The sequence below is a fragment of the Crocodylus siamensis genome, chromosome 4, assembly GCF_052110815.1.
Source record: "Crocodylus siamensis isolate JL-2025a chromosome 4, ASM5211081v1, whole genome shotgun sequence".
Lineage (NCBI taxonomy): Eukaryota > Metazoa > Chordata > Crocodylia > Crocodylidae > Crocodylus > Crocodylus siamensis.
The window spans coordinates 153400789-153428237 of NC_143398.1; the positions used below are offsets into that span (position 1 = coordinate 153400789).

Here is a 27449-nt window from a genome sequence, read left to right on the forward strand (position 1 = left end):
CTTTCCCTGCCTCTTGTTACTGCACCCCTTCTCCTAGGGATGTACGCTGCCAACAGCATCAGCTCCTCCCTTTTAGAATGATCTATGAGAGATTGGTGGGCTCAGACAGGAATCCCACAGCCTGGATAATTACAGCCCCATGATTAGTGGTAGTGGGGCTCTTGCTTTACAAAGCAAATTCATTGGAGCAACCATGCATTTTATAGACTTGAGAGGAACTGCATAGATGGGGAGGGTGCCACTAACCCCTCTGTGTACCCTAATGTGTGGCAGCACAGCTTTTTTTGGGGCCTAACACAGTGCCCTATATTGTGTTGCTAGGCCTGGAGGAGTGTTGTGTGTGCTGAAATTATGCGCAGCAAGCACATCATTAGGTACCTCCTGTCCCTCTTGCTCTGCCCATCTCCAGCAACTCTCCAGCTACAGCTCTGCTACAGGTCATACTCCTGGGTTCCCTTATATGCAGATTCAGTCTTTTAAAATTGCCTTTTAGAATATGCTTAGCTCCAGAAATATTTCACTGCACAATGAATGAGATGCTAAAGCAGGGGTGCCAGTTGTCCATAAATTTTAAGGACAGTTTGGGGGGGAAGGCTGTAAAGTTTGTAAAAATGAGCTATCTGTAAAAACTAAGCAATGGTCTGAACAAGACTGGAGGTTGAAGGACAAACAGGATACAGCAGCACCACCTGGTATTTGAGCAGGAATGTGTTGGGGTAACCAAACACCGAGTGAATCGGGCCCCAAGGTCACAGTGGGCTGGGGTGGCAATTGGAATATGAACAGGTGGGATTAGCAGCGGTGGAGTGTGAGCTGTATGGTAAGTTTAAACAAAGATGATTTATTTACTCATGCTTGGGAAGCGGAGGCTCAGATATTTCTTCAGTCACAGTATAGCGAACAACAAAGGGGTTTGTTGGCCCACGGGGTTCACTAGCGAGCCCTTGCTTTCTACCCTCTGAGGGATAGGTGCAGCTGCCCGCTAGCTAGTCCCAGGGCTGGTCATGAACGGGATAACAAACAACAAAAACTGTAACGTAGTGAATCGAGGAACGGGGTCATGACACCAGTCCAAAAGACAGTCCGTAAACCGAGGTTGGAGATGAGAAGCCAGAACGAAGTAAGCCGAAGTCAAAATCGAAGCCAAACAGTCCCGTAACCGAGATCGAAAAGACAAGTCGCACCACCCGCTGTCCGCAGCCTCTGCTTGCGCCTCACAGTCCCTGCCGTCCGCAGCCTCTGCTCACAGGATCGTTCTCTCCCTGTGAGACAGTCCCTGCAAAGGCACCCTCTGCTCACAGGATCGAACACAGCCTCTCCTCCAAAACACACACACACTACCTCGCCACACCTGGGTGGCGGCTCACAAACCTTTTATAAGAATTTAGTGGCCAATCAGAACGCTCTTCACAGAGAAATTTCTAGTCAAATTACATCATGCAGTCAGTGAACTAAGCATGTGCCTTAGATCAGATTACCTCATGCTCTGTGATTGACGAGCCTCCAGGTCACCCAGAGGGCACATTCTGGGGGCCTGTCTGTAGTTTTAACTCCCTGTGATGGCAGCACCAAACTTAAGATTTTTCCTTGACAGAGTGCAGCACTCTACAGTGAGCTCTGTTAAGGATTAAGTCCCACAGAAGCCTTCATAGTCCCCCTCCCCACCTCGCCAGCCATGTACTGCTGCTGTTGCATCCCATCACTGTATTGCAGGTAGAGGAGGGAGTGGTATAGCTGGGATGGAGCTGCAGGGGTGGGGGTGAGGCATCATCTCTGGTGCATTCAGGGTCGGGGCAGCATGTTGTGGGGAGGTAGCAAGAGGTATCAAGGTGTGTGGGTGAGTGGGAGACCCCTAGGGTGGGAGAAGCATGGTATAAAATCTTTGCTGTAGTCAAGCAGGGGAGCTAACCCAAGACTTTTTTTTTTTTTTTTTTACTTACAATCTGCAAACTTATCCCTGACAACCAAATGTTTTACTATGGTTGGCTTTAAACCCTTACATTTGAACCCAGGACTTTGTTGCTGCCATCAGGGGCCTGGCAGAAAGGTTGCATTTACATTATGTAAAACATATCATTCAAAAAGGAAAAAAATGGCAGTTCATCAGTAAAACAATTTTCTTGGGTTCACAACCCTGTGCTAGAGGGCTTGGTAGATGTGAAGGTCTACATTGATGACAATAATTTGGGGCAGTAATGCCAGTGAACAACAAGAATGACTGAGACAATTATTGGATATTGCAAGAGCTAACAACCTTAAATTGACTAAGGACAAATGTCAGTATAAGACAATAGAAAGAAATACCAAGCAACTGACCTCAAAAGGAATCTTACCCAACAACTTACAAATCTAGGTCATGCTGAACATGCCTAAACTTGACAATAAAAAAGGGAGTTCAGAGATTGCTATCAATGTTAAATTATGGCAGCAAGCCTGTGGCTAATTACATAGCTCTCACAACTTACTGAAGTCTCTTCTCAGCAAGGGCATGCAATGGGTCTAGATGCCAGAGTAGGAAAGTAAATGTGATGATTTGAAACACATATTGACATCAGCAACAGTGCTACAATTTTTTGACCCATTAAAAGAGACACAACTCTCCACAGATGCCTCAAAAGATAGATTGGGAGTAGTACTAGTACAGCATCATGGAACTGATTGGTTGCCAATCTCATATGTATCTAGGTATCCACAGTCAAAAAAAAAAAAAAAAAAAAAATTATAGGCAGAAATTGGAAAAGAGTTCTTTAGCTTGGCTTATGAATGTATAAAATTCCATGATTTGCTATATGATCATTGTAGAAACAGATCAGTGATTGAAAAAGTGATCAAGCCATTGACTGAAATTCCAAAAAAGGACTTGAAGATATACCACCAAAGATCAATTGACTACTTGTATCTATCATGCCTCTGCAATTACACAAGTCCCAGCCTGGACACGACTTGATGATGGCAGACACACTTTAAAGAGCACTCCCTCTGTCAAACAGCCCATAAGCTGATGATCTGGAATAAACTGTAACCATACTTGTGAACATAATTAAAGCATCATGCAATGTATCTTCAGGCACTTGGGATGAACTGGTGATGGAAATGGATAAAGATGAAACATTGCAAAGAGTGATGCAACCAATAAGTAAAGGAGGAAAAAATTGCCCTGTCCGATTTTTTGCATAGTCCCAATATAAAAATGAACTCTCAGTGATCTCGAGAGTACTCATGAAGGGTATACAGGTTTTGAATCCTGGAGTGATGAGAGAGAATTTTGGGACATATGCATGAAGAACATCTAGGAATGACAAATTCAAAAAGCAGAGGCAGAGATGTTGTCTTTGATCTTGGATGAAGAGTGATACTGAAGACTTGGTTTGGGGGTGTGGAATGTGTCAAAAGTACAGGGATGCCAAGCAAGAAGAAGGAACGATACAGTCTGAGCAACGATTCCATGGGACAAAGTGGGAATCAAATCCTTCAGTCTGGGAAGACGTGACCATCTGATTATAATAGATTACTATGTTAATTTCCTAGTAGTGATGTCTGCTTGAAGATACCACAGTGACAACAGTCATCAAACATATTACATTTTATATTTGCACACCATGGACTTCCAAGAACTATAATTACTAGAAGCTGACGATAGCTCAAGAATAGGAAATTTCAAAGGTTTGCTGAACTTCATGATTTTCTTTATGAGACTTCCAGTCTCAAATACCTTCCAGGCAATGACTGGACTGGTAGAATATGGAGTATGTCTTGTGAAGAACATGCTTAAAAAAGCAAATGAAGGAAAAAATTCCTACCTGGCACTACTCAACTTCAGAGCTATGTAACTGCAATCTGGAAAGTCACCTGTGGAACTTCTCTATAACTTGAGCCAGATATTAAGGGTGACAGAGGAATCTGTGATAGTACAGAAAAGACTGGGAAAGTACAACAGAAGCATAATTACAGTACAAGAGCAAAGCCACTTACAGAGCTAAAGAAAAACAAAGTTCTGGTATGAATCTGGCAAAATGGACACTAGCCAGTTAAAGCTACAGTAATCAAAGAGGAATCAATCACTCATACTTGGTCATCACGGATGAAGGGCAAATCTTTAAGGAATCAAAGATACCTAACAATGAGACCTGTTACTGTTTCACTGGTATCAGAGACACCAGCTGAAACAAACTTACAAGTCGACCCAGAATGTGACCAGGAGACTGAATGTTCAGTTGTAGACAAGAATAGAGGCAAAGAGGGGCTGCAATACAGCAGAGATGGAAGAGTGCTGAAACAGCCAAAAGGCTGGTTGAGGCATATTTGTTTGAGTTTGTGATGGTTATTGCAGTAATGCTATTAGTCTAGTTAGGCGCTTATAAGAGGGGAAGATATGACATAAGGTAAGTCCTCCTGGATATGCAGAATGTCCAGGAGTGTGGTATGCCATGAGACCCTGGGTGAGGTCACCAGGAGCTTCTGAATGGCAGAACAAAATCAGGCCAGCCACTAGATGTATTACTTCTGCCCTTGCAAACTCTTACATATCTACAGCTATGTGCAGTAGAAAGGTTTCTGGATATATTAAAGAATTGTTTCCACATTTCAAGCCTCAGGATACCACATTGGGCCTTGTGTTGCCTTCTGTTGACCTTCTCATGGCCAGATATTACCCTAGTCCTTTCCTCTGTGGCTGATGTTATTGTCTAGTTCACCTGCATGCAATAGATGGAGAGGCCTGCAGAGGACATGGGGACACTCAAATCTAGCCCACCCAGCTCATTCTTTCCTACCCCAGAGCCATGCCAGCAAGGCCATGGATGTACAGGCAAACGGCACCCAAAGATAGCTGACACCTGGATATCACCTCTGATTTTTACTGTGAGATCCAGTCCAGGACACCTGCATTGTCCCTTGGGGCTGGAAAACACCCTGCTGTCCTCCACCACCACAGCTAGGCAGTAGAGATCTGATTGACCCATCACCAGGGCAGACAAGGAAGCCTGTTCCATAAGGGGAAGGACATTTTCCCACGTACTTGCAGCTAATGGTATCAGGCCTGGGATCAGAGCTGTTGTTGTGTAAAGAAATGGCCGCACCTTGGAAGTGACTGGATGATGAAGTATCGTCCCTTTTATAAATTGTTTAGCTGACATAAATTCCAGACAGACTGTCTGGTCCTCTCCATCAGGACAATATTAATGACAGGAAACCATGGGTCACAAGACTTAATTCAGTTAGTGAAGGTAACAGCAGTCCACCAGGGCCAATCTCAGGACCTCCACCAGGCCTCAGATGCACTATCAGTTGCATCTGGTAGAAGTCCAAAGGGATAGGCAAAACTAGAAGTGCAGGTGATGGGTGGTGGATGACTCGGAGTCTCACAACTTCCCCTCAGTGAAGTCATAATACTCTGTGAACAGAAATAAGTTAGGATAGCTGCATGGTGAAAAGGGGTAGTCTGTGACCTTACTTCTCAGAAGCACGGCTATTCTAGATGTCTGGAGCTGCAAAGCCACAGTGGCCCCAGTGCTGTGCACTGAGCTGCCCACTGACCAGAAGGATGATGGGATTCAGGCCAGAATTATGAGGCATAGATAAAGGATCCAAACTGACTCAAGTAGGGAAGGCTGCAGGGTTACGGTACAGTCTGGAGCTAACCTATTTAATAACACTACCCCTCGGGCTCTTGTGTGGCTGTTGTTCAGATCTCTGACTGGGGCTTGGGCTTTCTAAGCTAGATGGCAAGGTGAATGCTGTTTACATCTGAGCTGGCCCCATGATTTGAGTCAGTTACAGGATGTTTAAAGCTCAGGTTAGCATGTCAGAGAAGGTGGAAAAGGACAGTGACTGGGAACAACCCAGGTACCCAGGGCTCAAGGCTAGGCACAAACCTGAGGTGTCAGGCATACTGAGCATCCATGGTGTTCTGGCAGATACCCATAAGGGAGTGAGGCAGCCACAAGTACCTGCCTCGGAGAGGGGGCCTGCACATGTCTGAGGGCAGAGAATGCTCCCTGCCCAGGGGAGGAGCTGTGCTGCAGTCAGGCCAAGGTCCTACCTGAGGCAGGCGGGATATCGGCTCCCACTGTCCCAGTGGCACTGGGTGGCGGAGGCGGAGGGACCGCTAACCTGCAGGAATAAACAGAGGGCAGGAAGTGAATGGCAGTCTGGGGGGAGAAGGTTCCTCCCTTATGCTTAGTAACAAGCCAGACAACAGTGTCCTCCAGTTGGGGGAGAAGGTTCCTGCTGGAGCCCAGGAAATGGAAAGAGTTTGCCTGGGGCATACCTGCAGGCACATAGAGTAGTGAAGTGTTGCCACTGTCCCCTCCTGTCCTGATGCTCCTAGGACCAAGGCATTCCCTCCTCCTCTGCTAATTTCATAAACCTATCAGCCCACTTCCAAGCCCTTCCACTGTCCATGTGTAAGAGAGCCCCAGGTTCTCTGTTATGTTAGTAGGAGAAGCAGTCCAGCAAGGGAGCTCTGTAGACTGGGCAGGGGGCAGCAGCTGCCAATTGCCAGGGCAGCTGGGATAATGAAGTAATTAGCAGCCAGCCTGGGCAGTCACCTGACCAGATGTAGGCAGGGCCTGGGGTGCATATAAACCTGGGCCTTGAGGGGGTAAATCAGACTAGCCCTAGCTGCTGCATGGTTAGGAGCTTCTGGCCAGGAGAAGCATCCAGGGGCACTGACCAGATGCTTTGCTGCCTGAGTTGCTCTCAAGGCCCCATGCTGCGGGGGGTGCTGGCCCTAGCATGAAAGGGTTGCCCTCTTAAAGGGGCACAGGGCTGCTTCTACTCTTTTTTTTGCTTATCTTATAGCCCAGGGGCTTATGTTAGATTATGACTTTCCCCGTTGGATTGGGATGAGGCTATAAGGGGAGGAGGCCTCATTAGTGCCCAGTGAGGGTGCAGCCACAGAAGGGCCAGGGGCCCAGCAACTGGAAAGGACAAGTGAAGCTAGTACCTTGAAGCCAGTTCCATCCCAGTGTGCCTAGGCTAGCAGACCTAGCTAGATTACAGGGGCAGAGGACAAGGAGGGCAAAACCCCAAAAGAGGGACACTGTACTGGTAACACCTGCAAGGCATGGGGTGTGGTAAAGGAGAGGTTTTGGAGCTGTGCAATTAGCCCATAAGGCTCTGGGTGACCAGCCAGGGACAGTTGCTTATGGGACCTAGCCAGGGACTTGAGACTAGAGGCCCAGCCAGGGGCCTGGGACCAGTGGGACTGAGGCCCAGCAAACGTCAATGGGGAGCCTCTCTATCTTATTTTCATCAAGGCATGGCAGGCGAGATGGGGAGGATGCCCTAGGGGCAGAGCAGGGCATGGTTGCTGAGCCACCAGGAGGCATCACGGTCACCCTGGCACTCCAACGTGTTACACCATGGCAGCAGCACCTCTTCTTTCTACAGCTAACAACCTGTCTCCCTGGCTCAGTGCATCTGGTAGCAGCTCATTCCTCGACATCTACTGCTAACTCCCCATGATGGCTATGTCTGTTTTACTCACTCATTGCGATTTCTTCCCACTGAGGCAGGGTGTTGGTCCAGGCTGAGGTGCCGTACAGAAGGATGCTTCTGTGGCCGGGCCGGGGGCTGGGCTGGGAGCTGCCATGGTGGAATGGGACTGATGCTGGTGTAGGGAGGATAGTGGTGGTGGAATACCAGGTCTGTTTCATCCTCCTCGATCTGCAAAGGGAGCAGGTTCATCTGCAGAGACAGAGGAAAAGACAGAGCTGTGCAGTATCCTCAACACCTTGGTGACTCTCCCTGGGCGTTGGGGCTTGAGCACTGCCCAAAGCTTTGCCTCACTCTTAGCATCTCTCATGAATTCACTTCTGAGCCTTCTCTTCCCTCTCCAGTCTGTACTCAGCTGGTCTTGCCAGCCCCTCAGAGCCTCGTGTAACTGGGGATTCAGCCTCCTGAGATGGCATAAAAGCTGTAGTGAACTCATCAACTCCTTCCAAATCATGTGGATACACTGTTTGGGGACGCTGGAGCCTGTGAGGGCTAGAGAACCAGGAGAAATCCCTGGGTCTCTAAGTCTGTCTGTCTCAGAAAGAAGTCTCCTTTGCATTCACTAGAGAGTCCTATCCCTACTGTGCTGTGCTGGTCACTACAGACACATACCTTAGTAGCTGCAATGAGAGTTCACTAGGCTCTTGGGAGTTAGGGTGGGTTCTTAGGTGAGGCACTGAGCTCTGTAGGCCTTCAGGGATCACTGTCCTGTTGCTTCAGAGACCAAGGGTCTGAGTGGCCCCTTCTTCAGATGCTACCTATACTGCCAGCAGGTCAGGTTCCTCTATAATGTATCAGGAGGCAGAGGAGGCCAACTCCAGGCTGGTAGAGGGGTAATGGGTTGTGGCCCATTCAAAGCACTGCAGTGAGTGAGCACTCGGGATGCAAGATGATGAGTTCTGATCTCCTGCTTCATTCAGTAAAGGGATGTGCAGTATCTGAAGCAGAGTCCAGAAGTTCCACACTCCACCCACCTCATGGCCTGGGCAGTGCATATGGAAGGAGTCAGGCCTTCTTTGCGCATTTCTTGACTTTTGAGCACTTCAAAGTGCAAGCAGGATTTTGGCTTAACATAGTTCTAGATGGGACAGACCACCCCCTCCAAAGCAGCATGAACAGATGAGAGGAAGAATGGGGCTGGGTCCTGTGTGCAGAGCCACTTTCCTGACAGCTTCATGGGATCTTGACTTAAGCACTGTAAGAGGAACCTTAGCCCTGTTACCAGGAGTCAGGGCTGTCCCTTTAAGACCTGAGTCTATAGGAGCACCAAGCACCAGGAAGGTAGGAATCAATAGCCCAGCTACCCAGGCCGGTCAGCTGGCAGGGAGGGGATAGGCCTCTGGGCACATATAAACCCCAGGGCTGAGGCTGGCAGGAGGTGTCTCTGGCAAGCTGCCTGGGAAAGAGAGCTCCTGCATGGCAAAACTGGCCAGGAATGCTGTGGCTGCTGGCCAGACTGTTGCTAAGGCTAATGAGTCTCCAGGAGTCTACAAGGTACCCAGAGCTGGGAGGTATGCAATACTTGAGGAGCAGTTTGGGGTCTTAAAGAGCCAGAGTGTGGTTTGTAGGACTCGTATTATGTTATAGCCCAGGCGTTCATTTACGTTGTTTTATCCAGTGGCCCAGACTGAGGCCACTGGGGAGGAGGAGGCCTCATTGAGGCACACTATTGTGCAGAACCCAGCACCAGGGGGTGCAGTGATGCGGGCGTGAGCAGACCCTAGTGCCAGGTGGTGCAGTGATTGGAGGGTGCAGAGATGGGGGAATAGCAACAGGGAATGAGCAGACCCCAGTGCCAGGGAGCGCAGCAACAGGGGGTGAGCAGACCCAGTGCCATAGGGTTCAGGTCAACATCTATATACCATCTGCGATGTGTAGGCCACTGTGTAGGGGAGGCCTGGAGAGGTGGATAGCAACCCCTAGTGTCAGGGTAGTAAATCGGCAGCCTCCTGCTTGAATAATGTAATTATTTTTCCATCAAGGCATGGCAGGAGAGAAAGGTGGGTGGGTAGCCCAGAGACAGAGGGTCAGACCGATGTTACATAGGCCTGGGAATGGACTCCTGTCATAGGCACCGTGTTGCAGGGGCAGGGAGTGGAGATAGGGATTTCACTGCATAGTTTTAACAACTAAGTGACTCTAGTATTTATACATGAGGCCTCTTATACCTGGCTAAAACCAGACACAGTAGAAGCCTACTATTGAGGTCTATCAAAGGTGCCATTCATACCACATAGGCCCAGACAAGCCCATTACAGAGCAAGCAGTTTGAGGGCTGGGGCACAGTTTCTCCGCACACTTCCCTAGGGATGCAAATGAGTTTTGTCCAAGATGACTGCTCTATAAGATTGTGAAGGTTGCCAGTGATACAAAACTGGCAAACAGAACGAGATAAAGGCAGCATGATTCTAGAGCTGTCCAGACTGCTTAGTAAACTGAACTCACTTGAACAACATGAGCCTTAATGCAGCAACGTACAAGATTAAACATCTAGGGACAAAGACTGGGCTCATGCCCAGTGGGTGGTGATTTATACATTGAAAGGCAGTTACACCAAAGGGATTAAGAGTTGTGGTGGAAAGTACCCATAGACTAGCTCCCAGGATAATGCAGCAGCTAAAGTCTAATGCAGTGATTCTCAACCAGGGTATCACAGCTGCCTGTGGTGCCTTGATCCTTTCAAGTGTGCCATAGTGCCACACAATGCTAGCAGTGCTAGATGTGCAGACATGATTCACAAGATATAACAAGAAATTTCAAATAGGAATCCATAACATTAAAAACATTCTGACTGGTTGTGTCTTTCTGAATTCTTTGCTATGGAAGAATTATCCTATTATTTTTCTGTAGTCAAAAAGGGAATGAAAATCAAGATCTGGCATTTTTCTGAAGGGTAACTCAAGCCTAAAAAGGTTGAGAACCATTGGTCTAATGCAATGTTGAAGTGTACATAGGCATAGGGTACAGTGTTGGAGCACAGGAGTGGAACGGGCTGCCAGGGTGGGGGTGTTACCTTTTTCCATAACACAGGTGAGACCATTACTAGACACTGCCCAGTTCTGGTGTTACACTATGTTAACAAATTGGAAAAGGCTTACAGGCCTGACTTGATGCCTGGGAACTCCATCTCACTCAAGCTGCGAAATCTCAATGCAACAAATATTATCAGTAACTGAATCAGCCTGTTAAACTCACTCTGCCCAGGGAAGGTCTTATATCCAGCTTATCTGCATCTAGGTAGGTTTTCATTGCTTCATTTTTTATTTTTACCACAGCCATTGGATATGTCCATCAGGCAGGGGCCTACCATTATCCCATAATGCATATATTCTGTTGCATGATGCACACATTCTGTTGAATCTGGTCTTTCAGGGTAAGTGGAATGGCCTCAGCTGGGACATTCAGTGGTGTCATACCAAGTTCTATACCAGATTGGTGTATTGTCCCCAGTACAAGTAATTTCACCAAAAATGCTATGGTTTTGTTCTCATATAATGGACCCTTCTAGCTCAGTGCTACTTCTCAGAATCCCATCTGCTTGCTGTTGTGACAAAACATAGTTCTTCACTCCCATTAGCTCATCAGAGCCAGCCTGGCCAGCGGAGAGGACACTGGCGTGTGTTCATTCCTGTGCGTCTTTCATGGGCCCTAACAAACAGTCCAGCCTGGGCTAATTGTCTAGTTGGCCTAACATAGTTAGGGACTCCTGCTGGCTACTGTCTGGGCCTTTTGACTAACTGTTTCTCCATTCATCTCTGGCTATGACAACAGAGTCCAGGCCAGCTAGCTGTTCTGCTTAAGGTCTGCTTTTTAAGCTGCTCTGCTCCTGTGTTGAGTGGCATTCCTGACCCTGCTTGGCTCTGTTCTTTGATCCTGGCTTGCAATTTTCCCTTGGATCTGGTAATCTGCCATCCCGTTCTGGACCATGACCCTACGTGTGTTTTGGACTCTGCCTCTGGATTTCCCTTTGGATCTGGTTACTTGATCTCTGATGCATGCCCCCTGATGGGGCCTGTGGTTGCCTTTTGCCCTCCTTCAGTGATCTAGCTACTGCGTGGCTGTGACAGAAGTGCTCTGGGTCAAGATACAAGGGGGCTGTGGGGAGAGGGATCTAACGATGGGGGTCTAATACAGACCCCCCAACCAAGGGGAGGAGCTGGACCGGGAATTTTCGGGCCAGCTTGCAGAGGCACTTAAGCCAAGGGATGTAGTTGTCATGGGTGATTTTAAATTACCCAGATATCTGCTGGGAGGAGCAGTCAGCCAGGTCGGACTGTTCCAGGAAGTTCCTGGCCGATATACAGGATCAGGAGGTGCCCAGTCCCACCAGAGGAAATGCCCTGTTGGACCTGGTCCTGGCCACAGGTGATGACCTGGTAAGGGGCCTCCAGGTTCTTGACCATCTGGGTGATAGCGATCATCGCTTGCTGGAATTCACCATCCAGTGCAGGGTGTCAAGGGCCTGCAGCAAGATGGTAGCCCTAGACTTTAGGAGGGCCAACTTCAACGAGTTGAGGAGATTAGTGGGAGAGGTGCTGGGGTTCCCGAGAGCAGGGGAACTCAGTGCCCAAGATGAGTGGTCGTTCCTCAAGGAGACAATACTCAGGGCCCATGGGGTCACCATCCCAACAAGAAACAAGGGGGGCAAGAGTGCTCAAAAGCCCCCCTGGCTCACCAAGGGCATCTGGGAATGCCTGATTGCCAAAAAGGCGATGTACAACCGGTGGAAGGGGGGTGCTATCTCCAAAGAGGAGTATACCTCCTCTGCTCGGCCCTGTATGGGGGCTGTCAGGAAAGCTAAGGCAGACATAGAGCTAGGACTAGCATCCAAGATCAAAGATAATAAAAAGTCCTTTTTCAAATATATAGGGAGGATGAAGAAAGCACCGGGAAATGTGGGGCCCCTGCAAAATCCTCTGGGCAATCTGGTGGTTGCGCCAGAGGAGAAAGCAGACCCCTTTAACAAATTCTTCGCCTCTGTTTTCTTGGGCAGGGACCGGGGACTTCCCCACCGTGATGCAAGATGGACTCGAGGGGAAAGCCTCCAGACCTCAGGTTGGGGAGGACCGGGTTAGAAAGCTTCTGGAGGGGCTGGACGTGTTCAAATCAGCAGGTCCAGATGCTCTCCACCCCAGGTTGTTGAGGGAGCTAGCAGGGGTTATTGCAGGGCCTTTGGCACAGCTTTATGAGCGCTTGTGGTGCTTGGGCCAAGGGCTGGATGATTGGAAGATAGCCAACGTGGTCCCCATCTTTAAAAAAGGGAGGAGGGAGGACCTGGGCAACTATAGGCCTGTCAGTCTTACCTCAGTCCTAGGGAAACTCTTTGAGAAGATCATCAAGGAGCACATCTGCGATGGGCCAGCTTCAGGGATGATGCTCAAGGGCAACCAGCACGGTTTCATTAGGGGCAGCTCATGTCAGACCAACCTGATTGCTTTTTATGATCAGGTCACAAAGGCAATGGATGCAGGTGTTGCTGTGGATGTAGTCTTTCTGGACTTCAGCAAGGCCTTTGACACCATCTCCCACCCCATCCTCATTAAAAAACTAGGCAACTGTGGCACTGATGCTTACATAGTTTGCTTGCCTGGGGCACACTAAAGGGTTAATCTGGCCCTAAAGACAAATACAGACAATAGAAGTGAAGGGGAAACATGGACACAGTCCAGCTGCTGCATCAGGTAAAAAGGAAACAGCCTTGAATTCCCCTGGGGAAATGAAGTATTACTGTAAATATAATTTTGTTTTGAAGACAAATTTTAATTACATTCTTTTGCTGTGGTATTATAGCTAATAAATTGCTTGCGTGCTCTTAATTCAGTGAGCACAGCTTTGCTGTATTCCCTGCCTGCAGCCAGGCTGGGTGTGGAAGGGCCATGTCTACACTGGCACAGACTGGTGCTGTAGATTCACTTCAAAGCAAATCCCAGTCTGCACAGAGAGCTGCCTGCAGAAGTGATGGGTGCTCTCTTGGCTGACTCAATGGGGAGTGTGCCAGGGACCCACAGAGCTAAAAACATGAGTCTGCAGCATAAGCGCTAGAGCCAGGCTGCCCAGCTGGGATGTAACAGCCTAGCAGCTCTTGTGGAGCTGGCATGGTGGTGGACATACAACACATGCTTCCACCAGGGCACCTTCAGCCAGGGGGCAGATAACGGCATTACCTAATTTCTCTCCTTCCTCTCCTACACTTGGGGGTGGGGAGGGGGAGCATGCTGCTGAGCGTAGCTGCAGGGGCAAAGGCAGCAGCTACATAGTGCTCCTCGCCCCCCTGGATGATGGTGGGCAAGGTGGCAGTCATTTTCAGTCCCTAATCACATTCACAGTCTCCTTCAAGGTGAATAACACCAGTAAATGGGACCCGGTTGCTTTGAGAACCCAGAGAGATGAGCGAAGGGTTGCTTCTTATAGTCTTTGCCCATCAGCCTGGCTCTTTAGCTCATGCTGAGAAATGAAGAGGATGCTGTACAGATGCTGGAAAGGATGGTGCTGTAATTGCATGCCACAGCCACAAGTGCATTTGACATAGGCAGAAGAGTGTAGGAATTTTCCAACACATGCTCTTATGTGCTGCAGTAGGAGGGATCTACTGCAGTGAGAAGAAAATAATTTCCTCTCCACAATGGGCTTAAGATAGAATTTCCTATTGAGTTTCTGGGCTCCTGCTGTTTGAAGTCTGGTAACAAGTGCTGTGCTCCCGCACAGACAGAGCAGGAGGTTTCTGTCTCTATTGATTACCCCCGCCCTCTGCCAGGCAACAGTGAATGCACAGATTGTGTCAGGGAACCTGCTATCTTGGGTTGTAATGATGGAAAGTGTCCAGCAGATAGAAGAGAATATGAATGTGGTGCAGTGAGTGCCCCAATTCAGCCCTGTGAAAAAAATGTGACACAGCTGCCAGGCAACCTTGAAAGCACCACAACAATTGGAAAAAGGACCTGGGACTTGGTGCTATTGCCAGGTGAAAGATCCTGGCCTGCATCATGGCTGAGCCAAATGCATGCAGCTCTACTGACGGCAGAGTATATGTAGGGGATGTAATAGTCCCCACAGGATCTGGTACTCCATGGGCCTGCAGCCCTAACAAAAATCAGGGTAAGTGGATGTAACTTGCAGCTATACCACTGGTATAAGTAACCACCCTATAAACAGAAAAACAAAAAAGCATACAAAATTTGCATTGTTTTCACTATTCTAGTAAGTTAAAGCAGTAGAAGCTATTTAGTGTGGACACGAATTTATGAGGGTAAATTTATAAAATGCTACTTCTTGTACAGGAATAGCTGTCCCTGTATTAGAAACTTTACACTGCTATAACTGCTAGGGCTGTGCGAAGCTTCGGTTCCTGATTTGATTCGGTGGAGATTTGGCTGGATTCGGTGGCTGAATCTCCGAATCGAATCAAAGGACTCTTTTTAATCTATCCGAATTGAATCGGAACCCTGCAAATCGATTTGGAAAGATTCATAGATTCAGACGTAAACACAGTTTTAAATGTTTTTCTACATACCTCTAGGTAACAGGGACTCATGAGAGCTGTGATGCTGGGGTGGACAGAGCGTCCCACACACACAAGTGTGGGGGGCTCCACAGCATGCTTGGCAGCAGACCCAGAAGTGGATCAGAAGCACTTCCAGTCCATTCCTGGGTCCTCTGGGGAGCGTGCTGGGCCCCCCTGCTGTGCCTCCCCGAGCTGTGTCTGCTACCTCAAACTTTTAAAGCTGTATCTATGTCCGAATTGCTGATTCTCCAAATGGGCATTGAATCTTCAGATTTGGCTGAATTGAATCGGGGACAGTGATCCGAATCAACCAATCGAATCCCTGTCCCTGATTTGGGCTGAATTTGAATTGAATAGGACCTACTTTGCACACCCCTAATAACTGCCTGTTCATTGGAGGGTGGTGCCGCATTTGCCTTACCACACCAGTGTGACTAACACGTGTTGTTCTGAAGTGCACAGTGTTTTCTTGGGTGGGATCTGGTTGCTGCCATTTTTTATATACAGACTGTTGGCATCTGTACATTCTGGAAGGCTGGCAAGCTGTCTTGCGCATCCCAAACATGACGCAGAAAACACAACTTGGATACATATTTTGTGGCAAAAGCTCAGGAAGGTTTAGTGTTGGCAGGCAGCACACCAGTTGGTCTGATTAACAGTCAGGCCAATTTGGTGAAGCTTGTCCTTGACTAGTAGAGATACCATACGGTATTCACACTCCCCTAGATCTCTATGTGGGACAGGCCTCCAAGCTCCTGTATTTATGCTTGCATAACCCCCATCTTGAGCCTCCTCTCTCCCTCTCCATCTTTAGTTGTTTTGTTTGCCAGTTCATGCACCTGCACTCTCATTAGTAATTTCTAACTTTTTACATTGGTAGCTGCTGTTTTTGTACTCCCTTCAATGTCTTTTTGCTCATTAGTGCTTTTCTTATTATTATTTTTTTCTTTTTTACTGGGTCATCCAGTGGTCAGGATGCCCCTTTCTCCCATACTGCTTTTCGCCACCATAGTTTACTACAGCTCAGCATAACTACAGCTTATCACAACCAGAGCTCCTACAACATAGCACAGTTTTGTGTATAAACAAGGCTGTGGTGACCATGGAGCACTTTTCCAGCTGTACTGGCAAGGTGGATGCAATCTATACCTACAAATCTGGGCTCTACACCAGGACAGCAAATCTACCCCCAGGACCAAAACAAGCAGTACTAGTGCCAGTTTAGTTTTGTTGGTATGTGGGTTTCTGCTGTTGGCCAGGGATCATCACACTCTGACCTACCCTGGCTGGCCTTGACAGTGGAGAAATGGTGTATGATGATGACTGAAGGGAAGGAATTTTTATAATGCTCTTTGTCTTTCACTGTCAGGGTGAGGGTTTATGCATCTTCTGCCTTTACCCTGGGAACTCGGGCAATTAGAGCAGAGCAGTCAGCTTCCCCCTGCTTTATTCAGGTTCAGGTCAATGTTCCCTCCCCAGTTTGACAAACATACCTGGGCAGTGGGTGGAGCTGGGCTGAGTCCAAAAGATGTCAGCGCTGACATGGTCAGGTTGTTCATTATGACTTGGTGCATCTGGGCATTTTGAATCATCATTAATTCTATTAAATCTGTCAACATAAAAATATTAACAGCTTCCATATTAGAGAGAGATTAAGGTGAGAGATCAAAGCCCTTTAGAAAAGGGAGAGGATTAAATTGCTTTAAATGACATCATTTGCTAATTTGCAGCTACAGCTCGATTATCACACAGCAGAGCATGAGAGACAGGGCTATAACTTTCTTCTGTCAGGAATTGCTTAGTCTGGTCAGTAGGGCTGTGCGAAGCTTCGGTTGGTGACTCGATTCGGCCACCAAATCGGGCTGAAGCTTCGAACCTGAATCGAATCAGGGAACCAATTTAAAGGTTCAAATCAATTCAAAGCTCTCCAAATTGTCTGAGAAGATTCAGAGAGCTTTGATTTGGGCAGTCCCCGGTGGCTGCAGCAGGGAGCTGCATCTGACTCCAAAGTGGTAAGTACTAGGGATCTGGGAAGGGGGACTGGGGGAGGGGACCATGGGGGGACCCCTGCCAGCTCCCCCATGGCTGCCCCCGTCTGCCCAAGCCCTCGGTACCTTAAAAAAAAGCCCTGGTACTCACCGGGTGCTGCCAGATGGGGAGGCCAGTTCCCACTGCCCTCTACTGCCCCACACTGGATGGGGAGCTCTGCACGAGCCCCCCTGCTCCCCCAGGCCCCCGTGGTGAGGGAGGGATTGTGGCTGGGGCAGGTACTGCTCAGGGGAGGGGCAGGGGGTAGGACATGGGATGGAGCTGAAACTTGTCTAGGGAGTATGGGGGGCTGGCAGCTCCCATCACTGCACGCACCCTGGGAGGGTATGGGGGGCACGTGCCCCCGGATCTGCATGTGGGGCAAGGGCAGGCTGCCTCTGTGGGCTGGGGCTGGGGCAGCACCAAGCTCTTCCTGGCTGGGGGCTGGACTACGGTGGTGCTTGGGGCAGGCAGCACCTGCACTGGGCGGCAGGTTATAGCAAATTTTGGGGTGGCTGCAGCCCTCCTTGTAGTCTCCTTCCAGTGCCACTGCCTGCCCCGAGAGTAGCCCCAGCCCAACCCCCCTGCTGGGAAGAGCCCCACATGCAGATTTGGGAGCACACTCCTCCCTATGCCCTCCTGGGGTGCATGCAGCGGCGGGAGGTGCCCCCCTGCCCAGGTCCCTCCCGGATGAGCCACTCATAGCTCCGTCCTGTGCCCCACCCTGCCCTGGCAGAGCAGTGCCTGCCCCAGCCCCAGCCCCACTCCCTCTCTTACTGTGAGGGCCTCAGTCTGCCCTCCCCACATCCCTTCTCTCCCTCTGCCCCTTTCCCCACAACAGACTTACCAGCCAGATGCTGCTCTCCTTGCTGCTGGGCTGCGCTCCTGACTGTGTGCATGCTGCAGCTGTGTGCATGCATGAGGCATTTATTAGCCATATTATTGGCCATATCAGGAAAAAAAAAAAGCCAATTTCTGATGCTGTAAATTTTCCCTGTATCAGTGCTGATCTAATATAGGACTGATGTAATGGTGCACCTCTAATAAATTTGGAATTAAGCCTTGGAACAAGGACTGGAACATCGATGTCTCCTTTCCTTCTTGCTTAGATGAGTCCTCGCACCATGAGCTTACCCATAGGAGCATAGTTGTATAAGGGAGAAGAGCACTCCACTCTGGATTTTGTTACTTGTTACACTGTTAAGTCCTACAAATGTTGATTGGTGTTAGTGCTAGTTTCAAGTGTTAAGAAATCCAGGAGAGCCACCCAAAATTACTGTGTTATAAGGCCTTCTCGCTCCATCCTACTGTACAGGATAGTATCTGGGGCACTTTCCTGAGAGGTGGCCTGGAATTCTTCTAGGCTAAAGAAGAATATTATACCCAGGTCTCCCATAGCCTGGTAGAGTTCCCAAACTGTTGGCCTATTGTATAAAATGGGTTGGTGCAAATGATGCTATTGCCTGCTTCAGTGTTTTGAAATGAAGGCATGATCACTCAGATTCTGATAGAATTTGATAGCTATTGAAAACAAGGGCTATACACATGATCCGGGGGGGGGGGGTTCTTTAATTTGAATGGCTCTGAGAGCCGCTCAGATGGTGCTGCAGGTGCTTTAATTAGTATTCAGCATTCCATGCTTCAAAATGGTGGGGTGGGGGGGAGGAGCTTTAGCTAAAGCATCCCACTGCCATTTTGAAACATGGGGGTACTGAATACACGTTATACAGAGACTGCTGGAGTGTGCTAATTAGCATGCTCCCACGGACTCATAGCAGACTTAATTGAGTCTGCTCTGATGTATGCTAATCGGTATGCATTGGAACAGACGTCCATCATGTGTATAGGTGCCCAAAACTTGCAGCTACTTTCAGGAAAGAATTTGGGGCTGTGTATCCCAAAAGGAAGGGAGGCAGCTGAGGCTGGTGTAGCACTGAATTAGGTGCCTTTTAAATCTTTAAAGCAGGATTTAAGACATATTCCTCTCTTTGGAGTTTCTCATCGCTCATCTCTGTACCCAAGCTGCCAGTTGTTGTGGATCACTTTCTGGGGCACCAAATGGTCTCCAGCCTAGGTGCCCAGCTCAGGTAGAGCTAGGAGAAGCCACCGGAGCACAGGATGTTGGTCAACTGAGTTCAACATGAAAGCATGTTTAAAGCCAAGGGAAAGGCTTCTCATTGAAGATATCCCTGCTTGCTGCTGGCCTGAAATCCTTTAGGGTGCAGACAGAAGTTATGGTTGTCATGTGATTGGCCCCCTGAAAATACATCTGTGCTGTGACACATATGCATGGCTACAGAGTGTTTTGAAGTGGTCAATTGGACAAAAAATTAGCCCACATCAAATGAGGGATGAGATGAAGACGCTCCACTTTAGAGCACCTTAGGATATTTGTGTTCCTAAGGTGCTGGCAACTTGCTACCCCCTTCCCCCTGTCCTGTTCGTTCCTGCAGACAGCTCCAGACCTGGGGGGGGGAGGAGGGAAGAAGGGGGGTGGCAGGACTGGGGGAGGGGGCAGCTCCTTGGCTACAGGCAGGTTTCTTGGGCTCCTGCAGGCAGGATGTTGGGTCGGGGGGGACAGGGATGCTTTCACTCTTGGCCCTTTATGTAAATCACCATGAGTCCAAGTGGGAGCCCACACATCTGTCAGTGCCCTTACTGATTGTATGCAAATGAATCTGCTTAGAGAGGCTGCTTTTGAAATACTTTGCAGCTCATAATAAAAGCTAAACACTAGGTTACATTCATATAAACTGCTCACAGGCATATGTCAACCTGGGTATTTGAATGCATGGTGGATGTCTTGGCCTTCATTTCTCTGGGTATGAGGATAATATTACCTTTTTTGCCTCCTGAGAGTGCTGTGAATATAAATCCGTTAACATTTGTGAAGCAGCCAAGTCCTGCAGTCATAAGCAGCACAGAAAAGCCCAACAAGAGGAAATGAATAGTTCTGTCTGTGGGGTTGATTCTGAGAAGTGCGCAGAAAACGGGCCCAGAGCCACCCAGCCCACAACAAGGAGCAGCTGGAATATTGGGTGGCTGCTCATTAACTGAGCACCATTCCTATCCTGCACTGAATGAAGCAGGAGCCTCATGGAAGGAAAAAGTCTGAGATCATATAATTAATGATGAGATCATACACACAAGAACACCTAACTGATGTTGTATGGTGGATCTCCACTTTGACATCTCCTACCTTTGAGAATGCTTTGTAATCTTAATGTTCACCTAGCGTGTTTGTCTGTGCATAGGTATGTTATTTCCTAGATTTTTAAAGAGACAAACAGGAAGAAACAAATGTTCCACTCTGCGGCACTGTATGTTCACCCTCATGAGTCATCTGCAAAACGCGAGTCATTAGCTTATAGACCTCTGCTGCATGAGATGCAGCTGTAACTAATAGCAGGAGTGGGCTGTGAGGATGAGAGCTAAAGAGGAGTGAGTCACACCATTTGTCCATAGGTTTTTCAGTTTGGTGCTGGCAGCAGTGGAATGGGGTAACTTGGGGCTCTTGCATTCTACCCAGGCTCTAGAGGTGTGCTATATGGTCATGTGTCCTTCTGCCTCTTCCCTACATGATTGGACCCTTCTTCCCTCTTCCACTTCTGTCCCCTCCACTTGGCTCTCACTCTGTCCCAGACTTTTTGCCCAACCGCTCTCATCCTTCTGTTCTCACAACAGCAATCTGCCTAAGCCTCTTTGCATTGTCTGTAATGGGTTCCCTCTCTCCCAGGGTCCCAATAATAGCCTCTTTACTCAGCCAGTCTCTGCCTCATCCCAGTTTCTAGATACAGTCTGCTGCATCACAGCTCCCAGGCTCAGTTTCCTGCTCCCCAACTGCCATCAGAATCTGTCTGAATCTACTTCTTTCTTTCTCTCTCTGGTCCAGTTCTTGACTTCTCTCATTGAATTAGACATCTTCCTCCTGTATCGTGCTTGAGTGCTGACCTGGCTGGTCAATGAAGACTCAGGAGAGGTGGGCACCTTGTTCTTGGGGCCAGTTTCTGCCATCCCTAGAGGACCTGGGAGCAGCAGTTACAGGGAAAGTCTCTCTCTCTCTCTCTCTCTCTCTCTCTCCCCCATTATTCTGGGGCTGGAACATGATCAATGGCTCTGTGGGGATGGGACATACCCACTCTGTAATGTGTAAGGCCTCCGAGGGAGGTAGAGCATGCTCAGTGTGAGTGAGATCTTCAGCATTTCTGGCTGCTACCTTCTAAGCAGTCCCGACTAAGCTGAGATCTTTCAAAGGCCAAACTTTCCAACCTGGCAAAAATTAGAAGGTTTCTCACATATCTGACACCAGAGCCAACTCTACCTCATGCACACATACCCCTCATTGTCACCTGTGTCTCCATAGCAGAGGGATGCTAGAGCTTCTCAGAGAAAAAGTCACCAGAATTTTTTTTAACCTCACAAAACAAAGTATGTGCTCCTGGCCTGGTTCTTGAGAACAGCTGAAATGATTTGGCACAACTATTTTTTTTTAAACATTCTGTTGGATGTAGAAGCTCAGCTTGGAAAAAAGTTTGGTGCTGTAATAAGCAACTCAAATCAGGGGCTTAGCATGAGAAATGTCGGGTAAGGCTGGCAAATTTGCTCCCAACTGGAGCAGGCGAGACCTAGGATGTTCCTGTTCCCCTCTGCAGCTCTGCTCTGTTGCAGCAGCCAGGGGGAGTTCCAGGCTCCCCTGGGTGCCAGCCCAGGGCTGGCAGGGGCAGGAAGCTGGTGAACTGCTTTGTCCCAGCCACACAGAAACAGACCCAATCCCCATGGAGCCAGGAAGCGTGTCCCCCACAAGGGCACTACTTAGCAGCCAATTCCCCAACATGATGGGGAGAGGAATCCTTGCCTTGGAGGCGTCAGGAGGGTGCCAATCTCCACATGGCTGGGAGAGGCATCTCTGTCTGGCAGGGATTCTACATGGCAGCCACATGGGGCTCAGGAGGGTCTGCTCCCCTGCTCCTGTGCTAAGTCCCTCATGGGGCTTAGCCAAGCAATAGTGGGCCCCCTACTGCCTGGGCAAATTGCTCCTGGCCATCATAGTTGCAGTAGCTAATGCAGTTAATCTACTACCTGTATTTTCAGCGAGGTTGCTGCACAGTATAAATAGTGACACTTTACTGTGCATTAATTAGTCTACTGCACTGTAAAGCAACTCAGGTAGACCTACCCACAACGTCTTTATACTTTCCAGAGAGAAATCTTCCTTTATGGGACTTATGCTTAGAGAAGTGTCATCTTTCCACCTACCCTACCCTATGGAATAGTTAAAGCAAGATGCTACCTTATGTGGGTGACAGTGAGATAAAATGATGAATCACATCACAAGGAATAACATTGCTTCTGTTTTCAACCGCTAAGAGAACAGATTAAACTCAATGTATTTGGCTGCCTATGCACATGCTTGTTAGCATTTAATTAGAATGCATTTCTAATTAGATTGCTGTAGTGTCTCGTGTATTAAGCCCCTTCATGTTTTAAAATGGCCACAGCACGCTTTATCTAAACCTTGTTGAATAAAGTTTACGTAAAGCATCCTGTGGCCACTTTTAGAAGTGTGGGGGCTTCATACACATGCCAGTGAGGCGTTTTAATGAGAGCACTTGTCTGGGAACCATTCTGATTAAAATGTCCCCCTACTTCACCTCTAGCACATGTATAAGCAGTTTTTAATTCCCTCCTTTTAGAACCTGAAACCTTCAACTAAATCCCCAAGCTCCTCCACAAGAACATCACACGTTGATCACTTGGCCTCGATGAAGTATTTATCTAGTGTCTGTCATTGGCTATCCAGTCACCTCACAAACTGACATGCTTATCGCTACCACACCCTTGTATAGTATGAAAGTGCGGTTAACCTCCATTTCTACAGAGGAAGCAGGGTACCATAGAGGCCACCTATTTTTCCCACCTATTAGGCACGTAAGTGGACTTGGGTATCCAAAGGAGATTCTGTTTCCCCCTACTGGAGTCCCTGAAAAACAGTTAATGCAAAAAGTGTGTGGGTTGTCCTTCTCCTCACTACTTTTTTAGTGACTCAGTCTTAAGAGTAAGATGATGATGATGTGTTACAAAAGTAGGTTCATTAAGGATTTTTCAGGAGTTTGAACAGAGTGGAATAGAATTGCACTTAGGCACTTAAGTCAATCTGGACACCCAACCAATGGAACAGAAGCAGGCCCTAAATGACTTGCCCAAGGTTGCTAACTGGGTTTGTAGAAAGCAGGGCTTTGAACCTGAATGTAGGTGGCTGGGGGTGAGGTGGCTGAGTGGTTTAGGTTTTTCATTATGATTCTGGAGGTGAGTTCAGGCCCTGCTCTGTAGTTGTGCCAATGGCTGCTCTCAGCTGCAAATGAAAAGCTGGTCATTTGGGCTGTGGAGTTGAAGATGGCCAGATGTGGTGCTGGCCACAATATTTCTTTGTGTGCAATTGGCTACAGAGACTGGTGTGCCTTAACTTAACTGTAGTGGCTTGGGAGGACCCTTGGTTTGAGAGTTAGTTGCAATTCTTTGCTCAACAAAACACTTATTGTCAGAAAAATTTCAACTTCGTGGAAACCAGTGACAGGGTTGTTTGAAAAAACATGAACAAAAAAAACCCCTTTAAAAAAAGGTCTGACCTTCCTGCTTTGACATCACAAACTAGAACCTGTTACTTGTCAACTGAAAAACAACTTGGTCATATAGCCTTTTTGCTTAATTTTTTGTAAGAAATGGCTGACATGAGAACTAACATTTAGAATGTATAGAAATGGAACATCTGTCTGGACCCGCTCTGAGATCAGAGGATCAATTTGCAAATATTTGCCAAGGGGTTGTTTGTTTGTTTTTTTTATTCCAAATTTGGGACAGGAAAAGTCATTTCAAAAAGTTTTGTGGGATAGGAAAACCCAAGCCTTAATCCTGAGTTGCAGAAGAACAGCTCCACCCTCACATATCTGCCTCCAGTGCACCTAGCTTAGCAAAAGGCACTTGCCAACATGGTTGAGGTTACAGTTAAAAATTTAGTGTTATACGGTTGACAGTATTGTACCTTCCCAGACGTGTCCAGACCTTATAGGCTGAGCAAGAGGAGACATGATCCCAGGGATCTGCTGAAATATTGTCATGGGTTGTTGGGGCACCTAGAAAACAATACAATGGGCAGAAGTTAACTCAAGTAGGTAAGGCAAGCTGGTGCCACAGCACAGTGAAATTGCTGGCATGGAGGGGTGGGGGGTGCAGGCTGAACCTCAGGGGTTCTTCCTTATTGTTGACGTAGCATAGACCCCATACTCCTACCGGCTGGCTCAGAAGGAGCTCAGGTCCTCTGAATGAGGCACAGAAGTATGAGAGGCAGAGCAAGGAAGCACATAAAAGATTTGGAGAGAGAAACACAAGGCAAGAGGGACAAATGGTCAGGGAGGTGATGACATTCAGTCTGGTGTTGGAGTGTCTTGGTGGGCTGGGCCTGCTCCTAACACCAAGGGGTTCCCCATGCCTCCAGCTACACTCCTCGCTGCTCTTGTGGGAGCCGACAGAAGGCCAGGCAGTCTGGGCTCTGCCAGGGCCTGGCCATAAATCAAAGGCCAGATGCCTTTGGCTGGATCCCATGGCATGTGGGGGAAAGACGGGCAGAGCTCTAGGCTGAGCCATTGGAGAGCAAGCATCCCCTCTGAGCACAGGGGTATTGAAGCCTGAGCAAACGAAAGACTGGGAGGTTGGCCTCCTCCAGCCCCATTTGCTGTGCTTGTACTAGTGCTGGTCTAGCACAGGGGTGTCCTTAGCCACTCTCCATACATGAGGAGGAGGGCTCTGCATGATGCTTAGGGTGACCACCTTTTCAAAATGCAAAAGCAGGACACCAAGCTTTCCTGCCCTCTCCACACTTCCATGCCAGGTCCTGCTCCCTGGGCCGTAGAGGCCCAGGAGGGAGGGCAGCAGGGTGGGGAGCCCTGAGTCTGCAGCAGGCAGCCTGCATCTGTCCCTGCTCCATGCACAAAACTGGGTGGGGGGAGCATGTGCCTCTCCCATGCCCAGGAATGCACTCAGCAGCAGGGAGCCAGCCCTCCTATTGCACCTTGGATAAGCCACCTGTGGCTCTGCCCCCCACCCTGACCAGACCCCACAGCCATCTGGGCCACATGTACCGCCCTGGCTGGGCTGTGCCTCCAGCACCAGCCTTAGCTGTCAAACCTGCCTCACTTTCTCCTCACCTCACTCTCCTGCCCCACCCCACCCAGCATTAGCCATGCCCTCTCCCCTCCCAAAGACTTACCTGCAGGCAGCTAGGGGAGCTGCTTCCTCCTGCTGCCTTGCTGTATTGCTGTTCTTGTGTATGTGTGCACATGCACACATGCATGTGGTGCCCCCTGCATCCCACTCCCCTCAGCCCCAAGCCGCTCCTTGCAGGCTGGGACACTGCTAGTCTGCAAGGGGAAATCTGCTGTTTCCCATATTTTTCTCCTTCAAAGGAATGGAAAACCCAGATCTTTGCATATGATACTGGCATGATAGTTGCTATGGTTTAACTCTGAGGGGAATCCAGGACAAATGCTGTCCCAGAGCCATGCAGCTTGGGACCAGGACTTGATGTTTACATTTCGGGACTGGCCTGCCCAATCAGGGATGCGTGGGCACCCTACTGATGCTCTAGAGTGGTGGTTCCCAACCTTTTTTTACCATGGACCAGCACAGGAGCAGGACAGGGCACATGGAGCCGGCTGCCTCCCTCTCAGGGCTACCCCACTGCCCAGCACATGACTGCCAGGGCAGAAGCTGCTCGCTCGGGCAGACAGGTGGGAGTTCACACAGGGGGCTTGTGCAAAGACCTGGCAGCCAACCCTTCGCAGCCCGGTACCAAGCCGTGGTCTGGTGGTCGGGAACGTCTGCTCGGGGGGTGCCTCACCATGAGCTCCCATGCACCTAACCATTTCAAAGAAATGACCTCTGCAACCAGGTTTCCCCTTCCCCTCAGTTCCCACACTTTACAGCAGTTCTTCCCCTAATAGCCTTGCCTTGCCTCAGTCTCTCCCTGGATTCACCCCATGCTTGGCCCAGTCATGAGGTGCCTTTCCAGTCTCCTGGAGGTGGGTGCTGATCACCAGGGATCCTAGTTTCATAGCAGGTAGGGTTGGAAGGGACCTAAGCAGATCATCAAGTCCGACCCCCTGCCATGGGTAGGAAAGGATGCTGGGGTCAAATGACCCCGGCTAAATGATTATCCAGTCTCCTTTTGAAGACCCCCAGGGTAGGAGTGAGCACCACTTCCCTTGGAAGTTGGTTGCAGATCCTAGCCGCCCTGACTGTGACGTAGTGCCTCCTGATGTCTAGCCTAAATCTACTCTTTGTTAACTTATGGCCATTATTCCTTGTTACTCCCAGTAGTGCTCGGGGAAATAGGGACTGTCCCATTGCCTGCTGGTCCCCCTTGGCCAGTTTATAGAAGGCCACCAGATCCCCTCTCAGCCTTCTCTTGTGGTGGCTGAACAGGTTCAGGTCCTGTAACATCTCCTCGTAGGGCCTGCCCTGCTGCCACCTGAGCATGCGAGTGACCCTCCTCTGGACCCTCTCCATGTTGTCCACTTCTCTCCTGAAGTGCGGTGCCCAGAACTGGACGCAGTACTCCAGCTGCGGCCTGACCAGTGCCGCGTAGACGGAGAGGATCACCTTCTTGGACCTGCTCATGATGCATCTGTGGATTCATAACAAGGTACGGTTGGCCTTCCTGACTGCATCCCCACATTGTTGGCCCATGTTCATCTTGGGAGTCAATAATGACTCCAAGATCCTTTTCTGCCTCTGCACCGACGAGAAGGGAGTTCCCCAGCCTGTAGGTATGGTGCTGGTTCTTCCTCCCCAGATGCAGCACCTTGCACTTGGCAGTGTTGAAACCCATCCTGTTCTCGTCCACCCACCCCTGTAACCTGTCCAAATCTAGTTGTAGCCTGTCCCTCTCCTCTAGGGTGCCCACTTCTCCCCACATCCGAGTGTCATCTGTGAATCTGAACAAGGTGCTTTTCATCTCCTCATCCACATCGTCCAATCCTGGTTTTCTCCGATTAAAAAAATTCCCAATTTTCAGGTTAAAAAAAAGTAACCCCAAATCCACGTTTTTCTGTGATTAAACTGAAAAGCTACTAATATATATCTCCAGGCCCTGGATCTAGCTGGTGCCAGCTAATTATGAGGGAATCAGGGAAACAGTGCCCTTGCATGGCTCCATCTCAAGGACTTACTGGTTGTTGGATGATCTGCATCCCTGGTGGAATCTCACCCCAGGTCCCGCTGGAATCTTCAGCTGCCCCCAAATTCATGCTTCAGGCTCAGCTCTGCAGTGGAGTGAGCTCTCGGCAGGGGCCTGGGTGCTGACAGTTCCCTAGAGCATAGCAAATCAGTGGCCCAACACTGCAGCTAGTTGCTATAGGTGTCATGCCTA

The 27449-nt window shown here is 48.9% G+C and overlaps 1 protein-coding gene across 3 annotated transcripts; it reads right to left on the reverse strand.

The window, feature by feature from the left end:
• Positions 1 to 854: 854 nt before the first annotated feature.
• Positions 855 to 27449, reverse strand: PRR29 (proline rich 29). Of its 3 annotated transcripts, none has more exons than XM_090044261.1 (6): positions 27250 to 27449; positions 24066 to 24156; positions 16492 to 16607; positions 7490 to 7689; positions 6041 to 6111; positions 855 to 5392 (listed from the first exon to the last, which is right to left on the reverse strand). In XM_090044261.1, the coding sequence occupies exons 1-6, from the start codon at positions 27325 to 27327 to the stop codon at positions 5361 to 5363; spliced, it is 588 nt and encodes a 195-aa protein (XP_089900387.1). In that variant the 5' UTR covers positions 27328 to 27449; the 3' UTR covers positions 855 to 5360. The 3 variants fall into 3 exon arrangements, with proteins under 3 accessions (XP_089900387.1, XP_089900389.1, XP_089900388.1); XM_090044263.1 differs by lacking the exon at positions 27250 to 27449 and adding an exon at positions 17874 to 17932 and having other exon boundaries at positions 24066 to 24152; XM_090044262.1 differs by lacking the exons at positions 24066 to 24156; positions 27250 to 27449 and adding an exon at positions 17874 to 21001.